At 43.0% G+C, this 19,360-nt stretch overlaps 1 protein-coding gene across 2 annotated transcripts in view; it reads right to left on the bottom strand.

Annotated features, from left to right (window-relative positions):
• Positions 1–19,360, bottom strand: part of LOC147697203 (septin-10-like) — a 348,351-nt gene that overhangs the window by 86,254 nt on the left and 242,737 nt on the right. For both annotated transcript variants that reach the window (XM_086934272.1, XM_086934273.1), the window contains exon 8: positions 6,199–6,367. In XM_086934272.1, the coding sequence (XP_086790398.1) occupies positions 6,199–6,367 (169 nt within the window). The remainder of the gene's footprint in view (positions 1–6,198; positions 6,368–19,360) is intronic.

The following is a 19,360-nucleotide window of genomic DNA, read 5'->3' as shown; positions in this document are numbered from 1 at the left end:
GAGCCTTTTCTTTCCACACGAGAAACAGGCTCTGAAGAGGCCCTTTTTCTGGGCATCAGCCATAATGTAATACATTTTGTAAATTCGTTTTTTAAAGTAAGAAGTAGAAATCCTGAGAAGAACTCAGGTGGAGACTCCCTAGCACAGCGTGCAGTAGAAAATCTGAGAGACCTAGGCTCCTGACAGGAAGGTTCTAGAAGGAGGTGGTAGCAGATTGGTTGGTTTTCTTTACTTGGTCCTTTTTACAAAAGGACATAGATAGGCCACTAAGGTGGGACCCTTGGGCCTACTCTAGTTTGGTCCTTCATACAAAAGGACGTAGATAGGCCACTAAGGTGGACTCCTTAGGCCTATTTTTCTCTATATATGTCTATAGGACATTACTTTTTTATATACCGGAGGCTCCCGTCTCGACGACGGGGAATGATTCAGGCATGTGAATCTATGAAAGACACCCAAATACTGGATAACTCGACTTCCTCACTGTAGATTCTCCTGTAGAAAGCCCTTGCCTCTTTACACCTCGGTGAATTTTGTTTGGACTTTGCCTGTCAGACCTATGAGAGGTCTTATTAGAGGCTTTACCAGGACAGTCTTCAGAAGAGGGGTCAGATCTCGACCTCTTCAGAGATCTCTTGGAAGACAAAGCTGATAAGCCTCATCACTATATCGTCACCTGATAAAGGATCTCTCCTGGATTTCAGCTTTTGGAGCCAGGTCAGAAGATGTCCCTCACGGTCTCTCAAGGTTTTGGTGGGAAAAGTACGGCAAACCTTGCAATCTTTAGCCTTGTTATCTGGATAGAGGCAATAGATGCAGTCCTTGTGAGGATCATCTATGTAAAGCCTTTTTTTCGAGCAGGTGGAACATGCTCTAAAAAGGCCTTTCTTCTCCTTCTCAGACATGTTGACACAAAGATGAAGAAGCTGTTGAAGAAGTTGTTGAAGAAATCAGTTGAAAAACTCTGGGAGTAAGGTAACAAGGAAAAAACTGAGCAGAGCTCAGTGGAGACTCCCTAGCATAACGTGCAGTAGAAAATCTGATGGTCTGAGGTTCTCTCAAGAGGGTTCTAGAGGGTGAGGCTGATCTGATTGGTTGTTGATTTTATTTGGTCTCATTTACAAAAAGAGGTGGATATGTTACAAAACTAGTATGGGCTTAGGCCTAGTTTCTATTTGTAATGGTTTGTATTGCTATTTTTTATATATACACCGGGGACTCTCATCTCGACGACGGGGAATGATTCAAGATGGGAATCTATTAAAGTTACAATACTGGAGTAATTCTGCAAACTTTACCAGCTGTGCCAAATTTTCCCCCCACCCCATGTCAGGCTCAGCCATATGCAAATCGGTCTTTACCCTCCTCCAATGGGAATAGTCCAACCCGATCTGCCAAGCCAGATCCTCTCTGAAACGGAAAACAAGCAACCCGCACAATTTTTACCCTTATAAGGGCTCTTCAGTCTAATATAGCTTGGATCTAGTGGCACAGTGAGCAAGGGACACACGTCTGGACATACTCTTGGCTACATCAAACACACAAAAGGTGATGAGAGGATGCTTACAATAAGACTTAACCACTGGTCCATTGGAATACAGCTATACATGGCTGGTGAGCTCTTAGCTGGGTGAAACCGGTTACAGGCTGCTTGTGTTCTGGTTAGGTGAGGACCTGGCCTGGCAGTTCAGCTGGACTGTTCCCATGAGGAGCAGGGTGAATGCCGATTTGCATATGACTGGGTCCAAACTGAGGTGGCAAAGTGAGCAAGAGAACGATGGACAGGATGCTACACCTTGCGTGACAGAGTGGTTAGACAAATTGCAAGTATTCCTCCCATCAACTTTTGTGTGTTTGACTTTGTTGATGAACAGTCTTTGATGGGGTTCTCAATGGTGATGGAGATGGGTTGTCAACGGTTGTTTCTGATACTGGTAACCCTTTCTGATACTGGTAACCGTACTGACAGACCTGGATTTCTTTATTTTAGGAGATGGTGGCAGCATTACCATTGGTGATGCTTTCCTGTTCTTTTGCCCTTTCTCAAGTGATAGAGATGATCTTACAGATTTTTTGAGAGCTTTTTCATTATGTTTTTTCTTCAAGCTCTTTTTAGGGAAGATAGAACTCCCCCTAGTGCTAATTTCCCCCGCATAGCCATAGTTGTTTCTATATGGCATTTTAACACATTTTACTTCTTTGAGGGCTTGGAATTTGAGCCTGATTCATCTACTGAGGATGGGATTTCAGTTGCTTTCGTGTTTTGTAGCCACCTCAAAAATCTTCCCTTGCTGTCAGTGAGGGTCTTGGCTGAAAACGACCTGCAAATCTTGCAGACCCATGCCACGTGGTCAAGGTGAATAAATGTATTTGTAATGTAAATATCAGAGAACACCCTAATTTCCCACAAGAGCTGCTTGCCTTGAACAGGCTCTTGTGAGATTATTTTTCCATCCCAAAGTTCTGAATTGCCCATTCCAGAAGTAGTACAGGAAAATCTCGCACAAACCACCTACCACCAGGGCAGAAACTAATTTTATCCACCAAGAAACTGACATCGTTGTCAGAAGATAGAGCAGAGCGCTGAGACTCCCTCTCCACACTATGTGCTTAAGAAACAATTGTTAAAGTTTTTCTTCTTTTTGGTAGGTAAAGGTACTGCTTACAGCATTGTAGACATAATGAAAAATATTTACCAACAGTCATGTTACTGCACTGAAAAAAACGAATAACAGTGAGAAGCATACACGTAATTCGAACAAATGATGGCACTCAATGTCAGTAAGACCTTATTTGCAAAAGGTGCAACAGCTATGAATCCTAAAATGTGTAACAAGTCAGTGGAGCTGCAATAATATGGCAGCTGCTTTGTATAAGTGTAAATGACAAAAGAAAAAGGAATAAAAAGTAAGTGAGACAACCAGGGGGAACAGGAGCGGGTTAAATATGTGAACATATAGGGTAGAGGAGGTAGAAGCAGGCTGAAGGTAACTAGGGCGAGGGGGTGCACGAGGGAATGGCCCTATAGGTGTCTCGAATGCCTGCTCGTGGCTGCACATGGAGGAATAGGGGAATACTGACCCAGGGCTATGGGGTACAGATAGTCAATGATCGGTACTTCCACCTTGATGATTGGGAAAGGTTCAGTCATGTGATTCTGTGAAAGATTTGATGCTGGAGAAATTAATATGTATAGAGTCACACCAGTGTGTACTCAAATACTTGTTACACTTATCTGTACATCTAAAAATATACCCACATTTTCCAAATATATGTGAATACCAGGCCCTTGCATGCAGAAAACCACAATTATTAGGTTATTCCTTGCTAAGTGGAACGTTTTGTGCATCATCAAGTCAGCAGTAAATTCCAAAAGCGCAGATTCCATGTGACATAATTTACAGCCTTCTTTAGCGAATTGAACAACTCATTATTTTAAATTTTAAATCCAGCCATCTCAAGCAGTGAAAAAGCTTGAGTTCTGTATTTTGTGGAGCCAGCTATGTAATAGGCTGCAATTTTATAAATAATTGTGGGAATGCCAGGAAGTAGTGACAGTGCCTGCATAGAATTGCGTATCTGTGTCGGGGCTTCATGCATGCCTGTTTGTGCTGTGATCGGGCTTGTTACACTGGCAGGTTCTTGGTCTGTGGGAGCTGGTCACCCAATACGGTGGTGTTCTGTTTTATTGAATTTCAGAGCAGATAAGACCGATCTCTTTCACATAGGTTGAAATCTCTAAAACAGGATCTGAAAGAACTTACTAGCAAGGTTGGGGGCCTTAGCTGGGAAAACTTGCAGAGAATTTCAGAGAGCTGTGTTCTTTCTTCATTAGAGCACTCTGGTGGACAAACTAGTCACTTAAGGAAACCCTAGTAAGAGAATGGCCAACCCCTCAGAAAAATACCTCACAAATGACATAGGACCAATGCCAAACTGTGAGCAAAGACTTAAAACAGACTTCAAAAAGACACAAGTTAAAAGGGCCGGGGAGAGGATAACTGTTAATGTAATAAGACTGGAATATTGGTAGGATGTTTGGAAGGCAAATAGAGAATGTGTGGCAGCTACAGGCAATTGCCTCAAATTATTAGAAATATTAGAGGCAGGAAACCAGGGGATGCAGCTTAGATAGAGTAAGCAGTACAGGAATGGTAAAGCATCAGTGATCCCCACTCACTGCCCAAGTGATATTTGCCTCTTTTCCTTAGTGAAGGAATGTGCAAAATGTCTGTGAGATATTCTTAAGATTGTAAATGCTTCCATTCCTTAATGGAATTTTCCAGTTTATTTGAAATATGCTTGGCTCAAGCTGCTTTTAAAGAAACTATAGCTACACTCTTCTTGGGCCCATTTCCATCCTGGCACCTAGAAAAAGTACTAGCCAAAATGTGGTTGATAAATGAATGACTTCTTCGGGGCAAACTAGTTTCCAAATATTATTTGGCAGAGTTCAATTCAAATTGTGCTAATGGTACTTTTCCAAGCATCACTATCTAAGGTATTAATTCAGAGCAATTTGGTCATTAACCAGGTCGGACTATGTTCGCCTTTTCGCACATTGTGTGTGTATGGTATGCCTTACATGGTTAAGTATTCTCCAATCACCTGTTGGTATTACTCCGTCCTAGTGCTCTTTATTCACCCATTAAAGGGAGTCTAAAGAAGAACACTAAGATTGGCAGATTTAGGATTGCTGGTGGGTCCCTGCTATCACATAGGAACATTAGATGTAAAATGCTGAAAGCAGAAGGGGCTGGTTTATGGAACAGTCTGTCAGATTACATCATAAAGCAACTTAGTGGAAATGTTCACGATGACCACTGATTTTAATGTGATCTTGAGGATTGTAGAATGGTGAATGCAAAAGTGGTGGATGGCACAAAAGACAGGCAAGACCAAGTGGATATTGGTGGGCTCCAGTTCAGTGATCCCCAAGTAAGGGTTAAATAGTGTACCAATCAGAATCACCTATGCCATAGGTGTCTAAGACTGTTAGCTCCCTAGGCTTTGTGCTATGAAAAAGGTTGATATCGGAAGGGTAGGTGACTTGTCTGACTAGTACAGGCGGCCACTTTCTTACATTTTAAATAAACTGTGACCGTTCTTAAAAGTAAAAAGAGAGCCACCGTAGAAAAAAAATGCATTGGTTTGCAGTTGAATGACTGCATTGCCATGTTTACAAGTGCCCCAAAGAAAATCTTCAACAATTATCCACGCATACAGACAAAGTGTCTAGTGCAGTAGTAAATGATGGTTACCGTGAACAAGTCAGTCTCACACTAAAAAGCCTGCAATTACTGTGGAAAGTGGTGGGCATTAGTAATGTTTTTAGAATTCTGCAGAGGGGGGATCTTGAAAATTAGAGTTAGGTTTGCTGCATGTGTCTAAAGCAGAGCCCTAAGATTGCTGTAATAAGCAAAATAAGCGTGATTATAATGAAACAGTCTATGAGATGATGTCAGTAAGGCATTGCCTACTTTAAAAAGAGAATACAATCTGGCTTTTTCATTAGTTCAGCTTTTGGTAATTCATGTGCAGCACCTAGATCCCGATTTTGGCTCCATAGAAATGTTAAGGACTGTACTGGATTAAAAAAAACGTATTTAGTGAACAATCAATTTCATATAGTTCTGCCTCAATTCCTTTTTTTGCAAAATTATTTTTATTGAGGTTTTGTAGGTGTGGGAAGAACAAACAACTGCATTGTACTATTAAAGCACAAGAGAGGATAAACAATTAAGACAATTGGTTCAAGTAATATTGAAAATATTCATAGAGACATGAAGTTCAGGTTGCACAATACCTCAGAGTGAGCATCTGAATACATATATTACAACCGCATGAAATTTGCCAAGTGAGGGTTAGAGTGTCTTGGTTCCAGTTAACCCATTCATTGGTACAGTGTGTAAATCTTTGTTGTCAAACGAAGAGATGGGGAAAATAGAGGGGATGCATGTAGAGAGGAGTAATGAAGGGGAACGGCACGAGTGAGGCTGCAAAAGGGAAGTTCAGGAGAAGTGGGTGTAGGCGGAGGGTGCCAAGGGGTGGTGGCAGCTGGAGCGGTAGTTGCATGGTCTACCAGGTCTTCCATCCAATAGGGTCTGGGGGGAGGATAGTTCTGCTTTAATTCTGTGATGGCCTTACTGGCTAAAGTGCAAAAACAAAATAATAAAAAAAGTGATACAAGAGCCTTACCTGACTGGTTTGTCTCCAGGACCAAGGTCGCTAAATCCCATCTCCTCTAATTTGAAGCGCCTGTATAGCTCATAATGCCTCACGTGGGTCTGTTCTCTCAGGTCTTCCATATTAGTACTAATAAGCATCTCCCGAAGCTTTACAAAATCACAGTGATTCTCATTTTCCACTATTCAGAAAAATAATAATGTTAGTAACCAAATTCAAGGATTACATGATCTACGTGTATATCAATTAATTGCATTAGGTTTTAAATAGTCCAGTGTAAATTTGGATAGAAGTCCTAGAAATATAATACATTCTGTGCAACAATGTCTGTACGATATTTAATACAAAAAATATTTAACACAGGAGCAAAAATGTAATCTACAGTAATACGATGTGGAGGGTCAATAAAAGAGATATTGCCCAAACCAATAATTACGTTTATTAGCCCTGCAGTTAACAGCAATTCGGCTGTTAGTACCTTTACCAGAGCTGTGGCCCAGACTGCTGCCCTGCTTCCATTGGATAAACAGAAACAGTGGTTCCTGTGGACTAACATGGTAATATTGGTAATTATGCGCGCAATCGCAATAGAAAGGGGTTAAGTCGATATCCAAAGGAGAAGTAACCATAGACTACTAAATGTTTCTTATTTACAATCAATGTTTATATATATAATGCAATAAACCGTAACAAAAACAAAGAATTTGTACACAGTGAGAGAGTGTCCCCAGTGAAAAAATTGAAACTACAGCAATAGTGACATATTGTGACATAAACAAAAGAAGTGTTTCCAACATAAGGTAAAGACGATCATGAATCGATAAGTGATGTAAGCAGCCTCCTTATACAATCATAGGGGCTGTAAAAATGGTTCGCTTTGAAAGACTGTGGAGGGCGTTTCGACCCCTGTGACAAGAAGGGTTTTCTTCAGGACCTATTAATGTAGGGACATCTATGAATGAAGAAAAAGAAGGATGGCGTAAGTGTGAGTGTAAGAACAACTAATGGGAGATATAGCTTACACTAGAGAAGGCCTGTACCTGAGTGATAAAATGGAGGGGTTACTCACATGGGACCCAGCCGGGCACTGTATGTGTGAAAAAGAAAGGGCAATGTTATAATTTTCAGTAGGAGATCAACTGCAAGGTTTGTATGTGGATGGAAAACTTACCCCAGCGAAGGGAGCTGACAGAAGGGAATCCGTAGCAGTAGTCCTTTAGATAAAATGTAATAGACTGCAGGTAGGACACAGCAAAGTGTGTAAATTAAAGGACAATCTTTAAACAATTGAAACTTGTATAAGAGAAATGCGGAGATACATGGACGCGAGGCAAACAAAGGGTAATGAGGTGGAAGGCGTCCTTACCCTAATAAAAGCAATTAATGCTTGGTGCGCTTTATTTTGGCCGCTCCAGTCAGAGAGTCTGCTTGCTTGAATAATTTCTTGCCCTAGTGCCTGGCTGTACACGTGATTACGTGTGGATCTACAATTAAGGGAGAATAGCCATGGAAAAATTAGCCCGTGTAATAACGATTACTACTGGATAAAAGGAGTGGTACACTCTCTTGGTAGGATAATAAGGGGGCCTCAATGGCAGACGGGAGGCTTTCTTTTTCCTTACCGGTATTGAGGAAAAGCGCACTTTGCCGGGCCCCGGGAGGAGCAGAGTCGCAGACTAGTCTTCCCCCGGGGTCTTTCGCGCAGTGGATAGGCCAGGTAGGGGAAGGGGAGGAGTTAGGGGGTGGGTATTTAAGCGCGGGGGAGGAAGGGAACTTCCTCTTTTCTGCGCCTGGCACCATCGGGAGGGAGCTCAAAAGGCCACCCACCCACCCGGCAGCTGGAGGTGGTTTGTTGGGTCGGTCCATAGCGTTGCCAGTTTAGGCCAGAGCTGCTGTAGGCAGGATTCGAAGGGACAAGGGGGTCAAGAGCGGGCACACCCATCCCTTGGGGGGGGGGGGGGGGAGTTTGCATAGGATGGATAGAAGCGTGAATGGAATGTTGCAACGACTGGGGGCTGGAAGACGGTGATTGACGGGCAAGCGATAGGTGTTTGGAGCCTCTAGGGCTTGGTGATGAAGCGGAGTGAATGAAACGAATAGGGGGGGAAGTGTGAGTGGGGGTTTGCTGTTACTGTTATTGTTGATGTTATTGTTATGTACAGATTCGCAGTTCTGGTCTAATAAAATGGCCTTTTGCGCTTACACTGCGTGGTCTGTTTATTGCGCGAAGGAAACGCGTGCGTCTGCTACGCGTTTAGGTAGAACTGCACAAGTCCGTCTACCCTGTACTGTGACAGGGGGCCGGAACTCGTTTGGCAATTTAAATGAAGAGTTTGCCCGCGAAAACCTGACGCCACGGCAGACATTATTGTAGATGACTGCCTGAAGGAATGCTCCCGTTAACTGTTTTCCATTCTCAGTTTGTGCAGAATGGAATCGAAATAGAAAGCAGCCTGGAGAGCACCGGGCCGTATTTCTGATTGATGAAAACTACAGTGTATTCTATGGGGGCATCAGTTTAACTGATGCTGCCATAGAATACTTCCTTCTTTCTACAAACACACACGCACACACACTGTAGTTAACTATATACCCTGGTTCCAAGTGAGTAGGGTTTCCCTTGTCTACTTTTCTCTGCATCCAGTGGAAGCATATTTATCAGGAGAGAACTGTGGGAATTGAGGATTTTCCTTGCAGCAGTTAAACGTGGCCCTTTGTTATCAGACCCTAACTTGTGTGGAACTCATGGCCTGCTTGCACCTCTGCCCTGTTTGTGGTCTCCTTGATGGTTGTCTGGGGCCCCAGCAGTCATTGCGCCTTGTGTGTGGGGTACCCCAAGTATGCGGGGGAAAGGATACCACAATAAAAAGTGTGTTGGAGCTTGACAGCTCTACCATTCCACGGCGAGTTCCTGTCTGGACTATGGCAGCAAAGAAGGAAAACAAAGAGGGTGTCTTGGCACCTTATCCAAGGCTAGGAGAAAGGAGATGCATTTTAAATCCTTGGAACATTCTGTGTTAACAACACCTTGTGAAAGGACACTTGAACAATAAACTCTCTCCACTCTGACCTAAGAAAGAAAAAAAGGGGGTAACTAAGACGGTAGATAAAGACACTGAAGAGAAACTGGCAGCATTGATAGGCACAGAGTGTCAATGGAATAGAAAAAATGGTTAATCAATTGTAGTCCTGGTTCTGCATCATAGTAATCTTCTTTGCAATCATAAATGTAGGGCCCGGTGAGGATGACATACAGGCACGCCTCAAAACAAAAGGCACCCGGTGCGCAAGTGGTTAGTACTGTAATGCTGGTGGTAAAACCTGTGGACCAAGGGACCAAACTGTAAAATAGGCAATTCAGAGGAAGTTTGAAGTGAGGAGTAAGAACAAACTACCATTTGTTTACAGACACATACCATTAACCAGGAAGAGGGTGTTGTTTTCCCAGGTCCAATATGCATAGGCCATTTTTGAAAGTTTAGGTCCATGGTTGAAATAGAGCTTCCATAGGTGTTTGATGCTAAAGTGTGTAGGCCAAACCTTGGGGGTGGGGTGGGTGATGGTCCAGTGACGTAGGGGTGAGGAAACAATCCCCTGGAGGAATGGTGAGGAGAAGATTTAGGCAGGTAGGGTATATATTTTATTTATGTCTTTCAATTTCCCCTTTCCCATGAAATGCTTTGTAGAGCCAGAGGATTTATGGAGAAGTATGCTTTATAAGGAAATATATAAACTGAATTCTATTTGTTTGTTTACTTTTAATGTCAAATATATAGTTTGGAGCACTTTTGTCGAAACAATCCTCACCAGGCATCTTGGGATTTCTACTTTTGGCAGGAGGTCCATCACCCTGTAGGCATATGCAAGAACCTCCATTGACCAGGAGGCTTAGCAGATAGCAACTGAGATCTAATTTACCATCTTAGATTTCTGCTTAAACTAAACAGAATTTTTGATTTCTGTATACAAAATGAGCACATTAAAATATAAATTTTTACCTTGAGAGAGAGCATTTAGTGGATAGTTGTTTTCTAACTAAATGTAAAGAGAAGTACTGATGATAGGCTGATAGTAAGAACTGTGGAGGCTAGGGGGACAGTCACTCATGCACATATGTTCTCTGAACAAATTTGATAATGTTTGAGCTGGTGGTCTACAGGTAAGAATATTAAGACATGGCACCCCAAGAGAGAGTTGTGAAGACAAGGAACGTAAGATTAAGCTCTATGATGCTTGCTTGCACTGAGGTGAGCTGTTGGGGGATCAGAAAAGTTATTTTTTTTTATTTACTGACTATACAGCAGAACAGTACTTTCATCATAAGATTTCAACACAGTAAAAAATATGCTTTCCATTCTTTGTGAGAACTGGTAAAAAGAGAACAACAGAAAACTCCAACTGTAAACAAACAGGGCTATTTTCCCTCAAACATAGCAAATTAATGTACATTTTTATGTGACAGATTTAAAAGACAGTGGTCACAGGGTATCTGCATTTTGGCAGATATCCTATACACCTTCCCTGTCATTCAGCTTCTCTATTTTGAGGGTAGCGGAAGGCAGACCATTTAGCTGCCAAGATACAAAATGAAATGGAATACACAATCCAGGGCAGCTACTCAAGGGGCATTTCCACTGGTATGCCTTCTAGGTAGGACAGCACAGTTTCACCAAAAAGCATTGAAATTATGCCCAAAGAGCTGGGGAAAAAACTTTTCAATGTGTCAAGGACATTTTGAATGTGGGTCTTAAACATGGACGTGCACATTAAAGGTACATTTCCAGGTCCTGGACAGATCAAGGGTGGGAGGTGACATCAAGTGTTTGTTGGCAACGTGGAAAGCAGAAGCAAGTGGGGTGTTATCAAGTGAAGTTGTGCTGGCAAGGGCTAGAGTAGGGAAGACATTCCAGAATGTTTAAAAAAAGTACACTACTAGAGACTTGCAGGATGGTAGCTGCAACAATCGTGTGGTATTTACCACAGGAAATACACACCAAAGCAGAAGGGAACTCAAACTTCATATTAACCCGCAGTAGTCATTATAGAAAAGCATATCTGTCAAGAGAAAATCAAGAGGAGTATGAAAAGAAAACACACATGCCTTAGAATCGTATGTTTCCATTCCATGAACTACATTCTCAATATAAGAGCCTCCCCTAAAATATCAGTCAGTTTTTAGCCAAATGCAATGAATTAACTTTTTATGGCTTATGTCTTTAAATTAGCTGAATGTCTGTAATTTCTTCTCCCCCTCAGGCCGCTAACTCCACGCATGCTGCCCTAGTCTCCCAACACTTCTGTTGCATTTAAGAAAAGGTTGAGTCATCCCATTCGAGGATTTTTGCGTAAGTGCAATATCAGTCCTAGAGCAACCATGCTACTGAATCTACAGTGTACTTTAGTTTCAATAAATATTTGGTAGAGTATAATGTGGGAACAAATACCTACAACATGAGGAAAAACTCTATCCATCATCAAGTAGCTCATATCACGGAGATCATGGTCACATGACACTGCAAATTGACTGATTGATGTAATGTTTGATGGAAGCATCAAGGGGAGGAGAGAAAATAAGGCATGTATTGCCCTCTGCATTAGTACCCCAGGATTATCTATTGCAGGACCTACTAATTATTGGTCCTGTTGCTGCTCCGTGCCCCTTCAAGTATAATCTAGATAATGCTCTTGCATGATATTAAAAATGTTGAATGAGATTAACTTAGAGGAAACTTAAGCGTAGCTATGTTTGAACAGACTAAAGTGTTTACCTCTCAAATACATGAACGTAAATAAACATTCCTAAGCAACCTTAAATTCACTAGATCGCTCTCCCTCCGACACAAAATGAATTGTTGCAAATCAAAAGGTATAGTTGAGTTCCGCCCTGGATTGGTGCGCTAGCTAGGATAGGAAGCTTATTATGGCCTTCAGCTGCATTTTTTGCAAGTACTTTGGTTTGCTATAGTGATAGTTAAAGGCATATCTACTTATATCAAGGTAAGGATTGAAACTGGAAAAGCCAAATGCATGTCCCATGACTAACATGTGACTGCTAAATAAACAAGAAGAATCCTACTACCAGTGTGTACCACAGGGAAGGGGAACACTCAGTGTTGTGTAAAATACCCCTCACACACCAACAGGCCCCTTGGTGTCATGCTTCATCATCGGGGTCTTCGCATCCCGCTAAGGGGATGCGGCACGCTGCGACCTGCGACTACGCGGGAGCGTTGACAAGTTGAACTATGTGTGGTGTGTGTTGAGTGCAAGTGAAGGGATTTATGTGAGTGAAGGGTGGGGTGAAAAGTTAAAAAGTACCTGGCTAGTGGGTGATGTGAAAAAAAACTTTATTTCGTACCCCTAGCTGGTGCTATTAAAAAGGTGTGCAAAAGAGCGAGGTTTGATTGTCTTAATTAGGGACAGAACCTCTGGTGTGCGTCAACATGTTTCGGTACTGGTGTACCTTCTTCAGGACGGGGCACAACTTCCCAACCCTACTCACATTTTTCTATAAAAAGTGTTATCTTAATTCTCTAAAAAGTGATAACAATTTAAAGGAGGCTACAGTGTGCCTACAGCGGTTCTTTTGGATCATGCAATTGCATGCCCTGCAAAAAAGAAAAAATCCATAAGGTTTGGTTGCCATATAGGATTGGCTCAGACAAGTGCAGTCACCTGGAGCCCCAAACAGTTAAATAAACCTGTAAAAAAGGAGACACACAAGACACACAACATATAAGACACACTTAAGGTTTTTGTTTATACTCATTTTCTTTGGACATACTCATGGTCTTTGTAGTATATTGCCTCATGAGCAAATCCTGGGCATCAAGGTAGGTAGGTGGATCCACAATCTATGGAGGTAGAGAAGTGGATTCAGTGTTGTTGTTTCTTTTACTCACTGTTTAACTCCACGCTACACCTGGACAAACTGGAGTTGCGTTTGTAGCAATATACTCACGAAATCCGCCTAAATTGGCCTCCTTCTACCACCCTGTGCTGCTCCGCTGTAAATACATTGGGAAACAGCTAGGCGGTATATATAGAGGATGTGGGTGTAATCTCATTGGTTAGTTGGCGGAAATTGAAGGCGACCTTGTAAGGAACATCCGTGTTACCGCCTCTCATTTACATGTGTTCAGACCACATGTAACATGTTTCTCTCTGTCATTCGTTAATTACCGGGTTTTTTGTTTGTCCAAATATGGACTATCCGCTCTCCAGCCACTCACGGGCTCGGGCTCCGACTTCCGTTGTCAGAGAACCCTTCTGCGCAGGTTCGGCTCGCGTGTCTTTCTGGCGCGCGTGCGCACAAAAGTATTTACCGCGTCTCCCCCAACTGATTCTCGGCGCATGCGTGATCCCGTCTATGGGTAGCGCTGATCACTAGGGCTGTATAGTCCATCGGTTTTCCCCTTGTTATTTCATCGTCACTGGGTGCGAATTACTAATCCGTTTTTCTTTTCAACAGAGGCACAGGGACACATATTCAATACACAATATCCTCATCCTTTACAGTGTTAGTTTCTGACTATGAGGATTTCATACACTTCACTGCAATTGTTGTTTGGAGAAAAGACCATACAGATGTTTTCAGTTCTAGCGGTCTCTTTTAGCTGACATTTACACAGGAGATTTTTTGTTGTTGACGTTCTCATATATCAAGCATGGTTAGGTGATCTGGCTCCATGGGATATCGTCGTTGAGACCTGTGACATGGGTTCCTAAGCGGAACACCCATCGTTGTTCCTTCTGGAACAAGCCTGTTTCAGAGGGTAGACGTTCGATGACCGTCCAGCGTAAATCATTGATGCAATGCTGGTGTGTCAAAAAATGTGATGCCATCTTGGTCGTCGTTTTCTTGCAGCGTATATTGCTTTTATGCTCCCCTATCCTTATTTTAACGGGTCGGGTGGTCATACCTATATATTCCAGTCCACATGGGTATGTTATCATATAGACCACGTTTTTTGTATTACAATTGGAAAATTGGCGTTGTTTCCATGATGTGCCATTCCTAAAGGTTAGGGTTTTGCTTTTTTGAGTTTGGTGACAGCAGCTGCAATCCCCACAGGGGAAGTGACCTTGGACACCCGTCATATTTTGTCTTACAGTGGGGTTTTCCCGTGGTCTAGTGTGTACCACAATGTCCTTAATGTTTTTGCCCCTCCGATGTGCATGCATTGGTTTCTCAAAATCGAGGTCTCCACAGTTCAATATTCCCCAGTGTTTGTTAATGACTTTTGATACCTGGTTTGATATGGAAGTGTAAGTTGTCACACAGATTGGTCTTTTGTTTGTTTCTTTATCTTGTGGGTTGTTCTCTATGAGTGCCTCCCTGTGATTGTTTTTTGCGCGTTTCATCGCTTTGTCGATGGTTTTGACGGGATATTGTCTTTGTATAAGTTTAGATTTTAAGTCTTTTGCCTGTTTGTTGAATTCGTTCAATTCTGTACAGTTCCTTCGTAGTCTTAAAAATTGACCATACGGCAGATTCTCCCTTAGGTGTCTGGGATGAAAACTGTCGTAGCGCAACAGACAGTTCCTGGAGGTGGGTTTGAAGTGGGTAGTGCTTTTTAGCCTTCCATCCTCAGTGTAAATGTTCAGATCCAAAAAAAACATTGATGTGTTTGAAATGGTGCTGGTGAATTTCAGGTACTCATTCTGGTTGTTTAGCCAAGCTACAAAATTTGTGGCGCTGTTGACATCCCCGTTCCATATGATGAAAATATCATCTATGTACCGTTTCCAGGTGTCAATCTGGGAACGGTATGGATTACTTTCATGTAGGATTTTGTGTTCCTCCAAATGGTGGACGTATAGTCCCGCTAGACTTGGGGCAAAAGTACTACCCATGCTCGTTCCATGGGTCTGTAGGTATAGTGTCTCCTTGTATTTGAAGAAGTTGTCTTTCAAGGCCATGGTGATGCATTCAAGGACCAAGTTCCTTGGTGTCTGATACTTCCATGCATTACTGAAGAGCACTTCCTCTATGATCTGTAGCGTCTCTTCATGAGGCAGGCTCGTATATAAGCTCTCCACGTCCAGGCTTACAAGGAGCTGTGCAGTTGGATCAAATCCCTTTTCTTCCAAAAGTTGTAGGACCGATTTGGTGTCTTTCAGGTATGTGCTTGTTGCTTGTACCATTGGTCTGAGGAATGCATCTGAAAATTTCGACAAAGGCTCCAAAATCGACCCAATCCCTGAAACAATGGGTCTTCCCGGTGGGTTTTCGATGTTCTTATGTATCTTCGGGATACAGTAGAAGTATGGTATTTTCGGAGTGGGTTGTTGTAGGAAATCCGCTTCCTTTTTACTGAGCCAGTCATGGGCTAGGCCTTCCTCAACCATGCCGCCGATCCGGGTCCGAAGTCTTTCCGTTGGGTCTCTCTCCAACACTTTGTAGTTCCGTTCATCCGACAGTAGACGTTGGCACTCTTTGTCATATGCCTCAAGGATTTGTAACACTATAGCTCCCCCTTTGTCTGCTGGTTTTATAACAAGCTCGCTGTTGGCCGTCAGTTCTCGTAGAGCTTGTTGTTCCTCACCACTTGTGTTATAGAAGACGTTTCTTCCTTGTGTATTCAGCTTATTGACCTCTGTGATCACTGCCTTTTCAAAGGTTAGGATTTCTACGGGAATAGTAGAGTCGGGTGGGGTGAAGGTTGATTTCAACCTCAAACCCGTATCTGTCTTCTCTTCTGGTATAGGCTTGTCTTTGAAAAAAGCCTGTAGTTTTAGTTTTCTGAAGAAATCCTGTAACTCCATGTTGAGTTTAAAAATATCTGGTTTCTGAGTTGGTACAAATCCCAAGCCTTTGTTTAGAACATTCTTCTGTGTCGCTGTTAATGTAATGGGTGTGAGATTCACCACTAGGTCCCTCTCTTGCTGGTTGACGGCTGGTTGGGAAGTGATCCCGTCATGCTCCGAGTTGTTCGGGCGTTGGGCTGTTCCTGGTCTTCCCAAGCGACAGTGTTGCCTTTCCGGTTCTTCCCGCGTGTGTTCTGGCGTGCCCCTAAAAAAGGTTGCTGTGGCCCTCCATAGGGTTGTTGTTGTCCATAATAACCATCGCTGTATTCTTGGTTCCACATTGGTCCGAACTGAAAGGGGTTGAATTGTGGTGGGCCCATAAATTGTTGGAAATGGTTCGGTGGTTGATACCCCCGCCATCCCCTTTGTCTAGGGAATTGTTGCCTCCTCTGTCTCCATCCTCCTCTGCGTTGTCTGTTTCCTCTGTTACCGCTTGAATTGGAACCTGAGGAGCCATTATCCGAAGTGTCGCTGTCCGCGTCGCTGTAAGTGTTTTTGGAGACATAATCGACCTTTGTGTATGGATATGCATTTTCGGGAGTGAACTTTGCCACATCCTTAGTTAATTTGTTGGTTTTGCTCTGTTTCAGATTGAACTCGAAGTCGGCCATCTGTTGATTTAATTCTTCGAGTCTGGTTTTCAGCTCTTCCGGTGAGATATATGTTTTCAATTGGACCTCTATTTTATTTATTTCAATTTTGAGTTCCTGTGTGATCCTGGCAGCTGTCTTGATTATGTGTACTAACCAGTCTCTTGAACAGTGCCATGAGATTAATGACCACTCTTTTTTGAAAATCATATCATGTTGGAAAATCAGTGGTTCATTTTTCACAATTAGGCCAGGTGGTGCCATTTTGTTACTTAGGTACTGGGTCATAAACAGCCCATGTAAGGCTGCTTTTATTTGGTTACGTCTAAGGTTCAACAATTCGTTCCAATCATTTGTTTGTGGGCCTGTGTCCTGGTTACATAGGCCTTCGAAAAGGTTGCTGTCAGCTAGGATTTTGTCTATTTCGTCCTCTGCGAAAGTGAGGCCATGTTCATCTTCCATTGTGAGAGGGCCGCTGGCTTCTTTTGTTATACCTAGGTGTGTGTCTCTATGTGTGTGGCAAAATGTGTCTGTAGGAAAAAACTCCCGCAGCTGTGCGCTGCCTAGAGACTACAATTAACAAGGAAGGGAGGTAGAGTACAAAAATAGGATTCCTACTCCACGGGCACTGATAAATAAACAAGAAGAATCCTACTACCAGTGTGTACCACAGGGAAGGGGAACACTCAGTGTTGTGTAAAATACCCCTCACACACCAACAGGCCCCTTGGTGTCATGCTTCATCATCGGGGTCTTCGCATCCCGCTAAGGTGATGCGGCACGCTGCGACCTGCGACTACGCGGGAGCGTTGACAAGTTGAACTATGTGTGGTGTGTGTTGAGTGCAAGTGAAGGGATTTATGTGAGTGAAGGGTGGGGTGGGCATGCAATTGCAATTGCATGATCCAAAAGAACCGCTGTAGGCACACTGTAGCCTCCTTTAAATTGTTATCACTTTTTAGAGAATTAAGATAACACTTTTTATAGAAAAACGTGAGTAGGGTTGGGAAGTTGTGCCCCGTCCTGAAGAAGGTACACCAGTACCGAAACATGTTGACGCACACCAGAGGTTCTGTCCCTAATTAAGACAATCAAACCTCGCTCTTTTGCACACCTTTTTAATAGCACCAGCTAGGGGTACGAAATAAAGTTTTTTTTCACATCACCCACTAGCCAGGTACTTTTTAACTTTTCACCCCACCCTTCACTCACATAAATCCCTTCACTTGGACTCAACACACACCACACATAGTTCAACTTGTCAACGCTCCCGTGTAGTCGCAGGTCGCAGCGTGCCGCATCCCCTTAGCGGGATGCGAAGACCCCGATGATGAAGCATGACACCAAGGGGCCTGTTGGTGTGTGAGGGGTATTTTACACAACACTGAGTGTTCCCCTTCCCTGTGGTACACACTGGTAGTAGGATTCTTCTTGTTTATTTATCAGTGCCCGTGGAGTAGGAATACTATTTTTGTACTCTACCTCCCTTCCTTGTTAATTGTAGTCTCTAGGCAGCGCACAGCTGCGGGAGTTTTTTCCTACAGACACATTTTGCCACACACATAGAGACACACACCTAGGTATAACAAAAGAAGCCAGCGGCCCTCTCACAATGGAAGATGAACATGGCCTCACTTTCGCAGAGGACGAAATAGACAAAATCCTAGCTGACAGCAACCTTTTCGAAGGCCTATGTAACCAGGACACAGGCCCACAAACAAATGATTGGAACGAATTGTTGAACCTTAGACGTAACCAAATAATAGCAGCCTTACATGGGCTGTTTATGACCCAGTACCTACGTAACAAAATGGCACCACCTGGCCTAATTGTGAAAAATGAACCACTGATTTTCCAACATGATATGATTTTCAAAAAAGAGTGGTCATTAATCTCATGGCACTGTTCAAGAGACTGGTTAGTACTCATAATCAAGACAGCTGCCAGGATCACACAGGAACTCAAAATTGAAATAAATAAAATAGAGGTCCAATTGAAAACATATATCTCACCGGAAGAGCTGAAAACCAGACTCGAAGAATTAAATCAACAGATGACCGACTTCGAGTTCAATCTGAAACAGAGCAAAACCAACAAATTAACTAAGGATGTGGCAAAGTTCACTCCCGAAAATGCATATCCATACACAAAGGTCGATTATGTCTCCAAAAACACTTACAGCGACGCGGACAGCGACACTTCGGATAATGGCTCCTCAGGTTCCAATTCAAGCGGTAACAGAGGAAACAGACAACGCAGAGGAGGATGGAGACAGAGGAGGCAACAATTCCCTAGACAAAGGGGATGGCGGGGGTATCAACCACCGAACCATTTCCAACAATTTATGGGCCCACCACAATTCAACCCCTTTCAGTTCGGACCAATGTGGAACCAAGAATACAGCGATGGTTATTATGGACAACAACAACCCTATGGAGGGCCACAACAACCTTTTTTAGGGGCACGCCAGAACACACGCGGGAAGAACCGGAAAGGCAACACTGTCGCTTGGGAAGACCAGGAACAGCCCAACGCCCGAACAACTCGGAGCATGACGGGATCACTTCCCAACCAGCCGTCAACCAGCAAGAGAGGGACCTAGTGGTGAATCTCACACCCATTACATTAACAGCGACACAGAAGAATGTTCTAAACAAAGGCTTGGGATTTGTACCAACTCAGAAACCAGATATTTTTAAACTCAACATGGAGTTACAGGATTTCTTCAGAAAACTAAAACTACAGGCTTTTTTCAAAGACAAGCCTATACTAGA

This window comes from Lissotriton vulgaris, chromosome 8 (assembly GCF_964263255.1).
Source record: "Lissotriton vulgaris chromosome 8, aLisVul1.2, whole genome shotgun sequence".
NCBI classification, from domain to species: domain Eukaryota; kingdom Metazoa; phylum Chordata; class Amphibia; order Caudata; family Salamandridae; genus Lissotriton; species Lissotriton vulgaris.
This window is presented reverse-complemented; position numbering and strand designations above follow the sequence as displayed.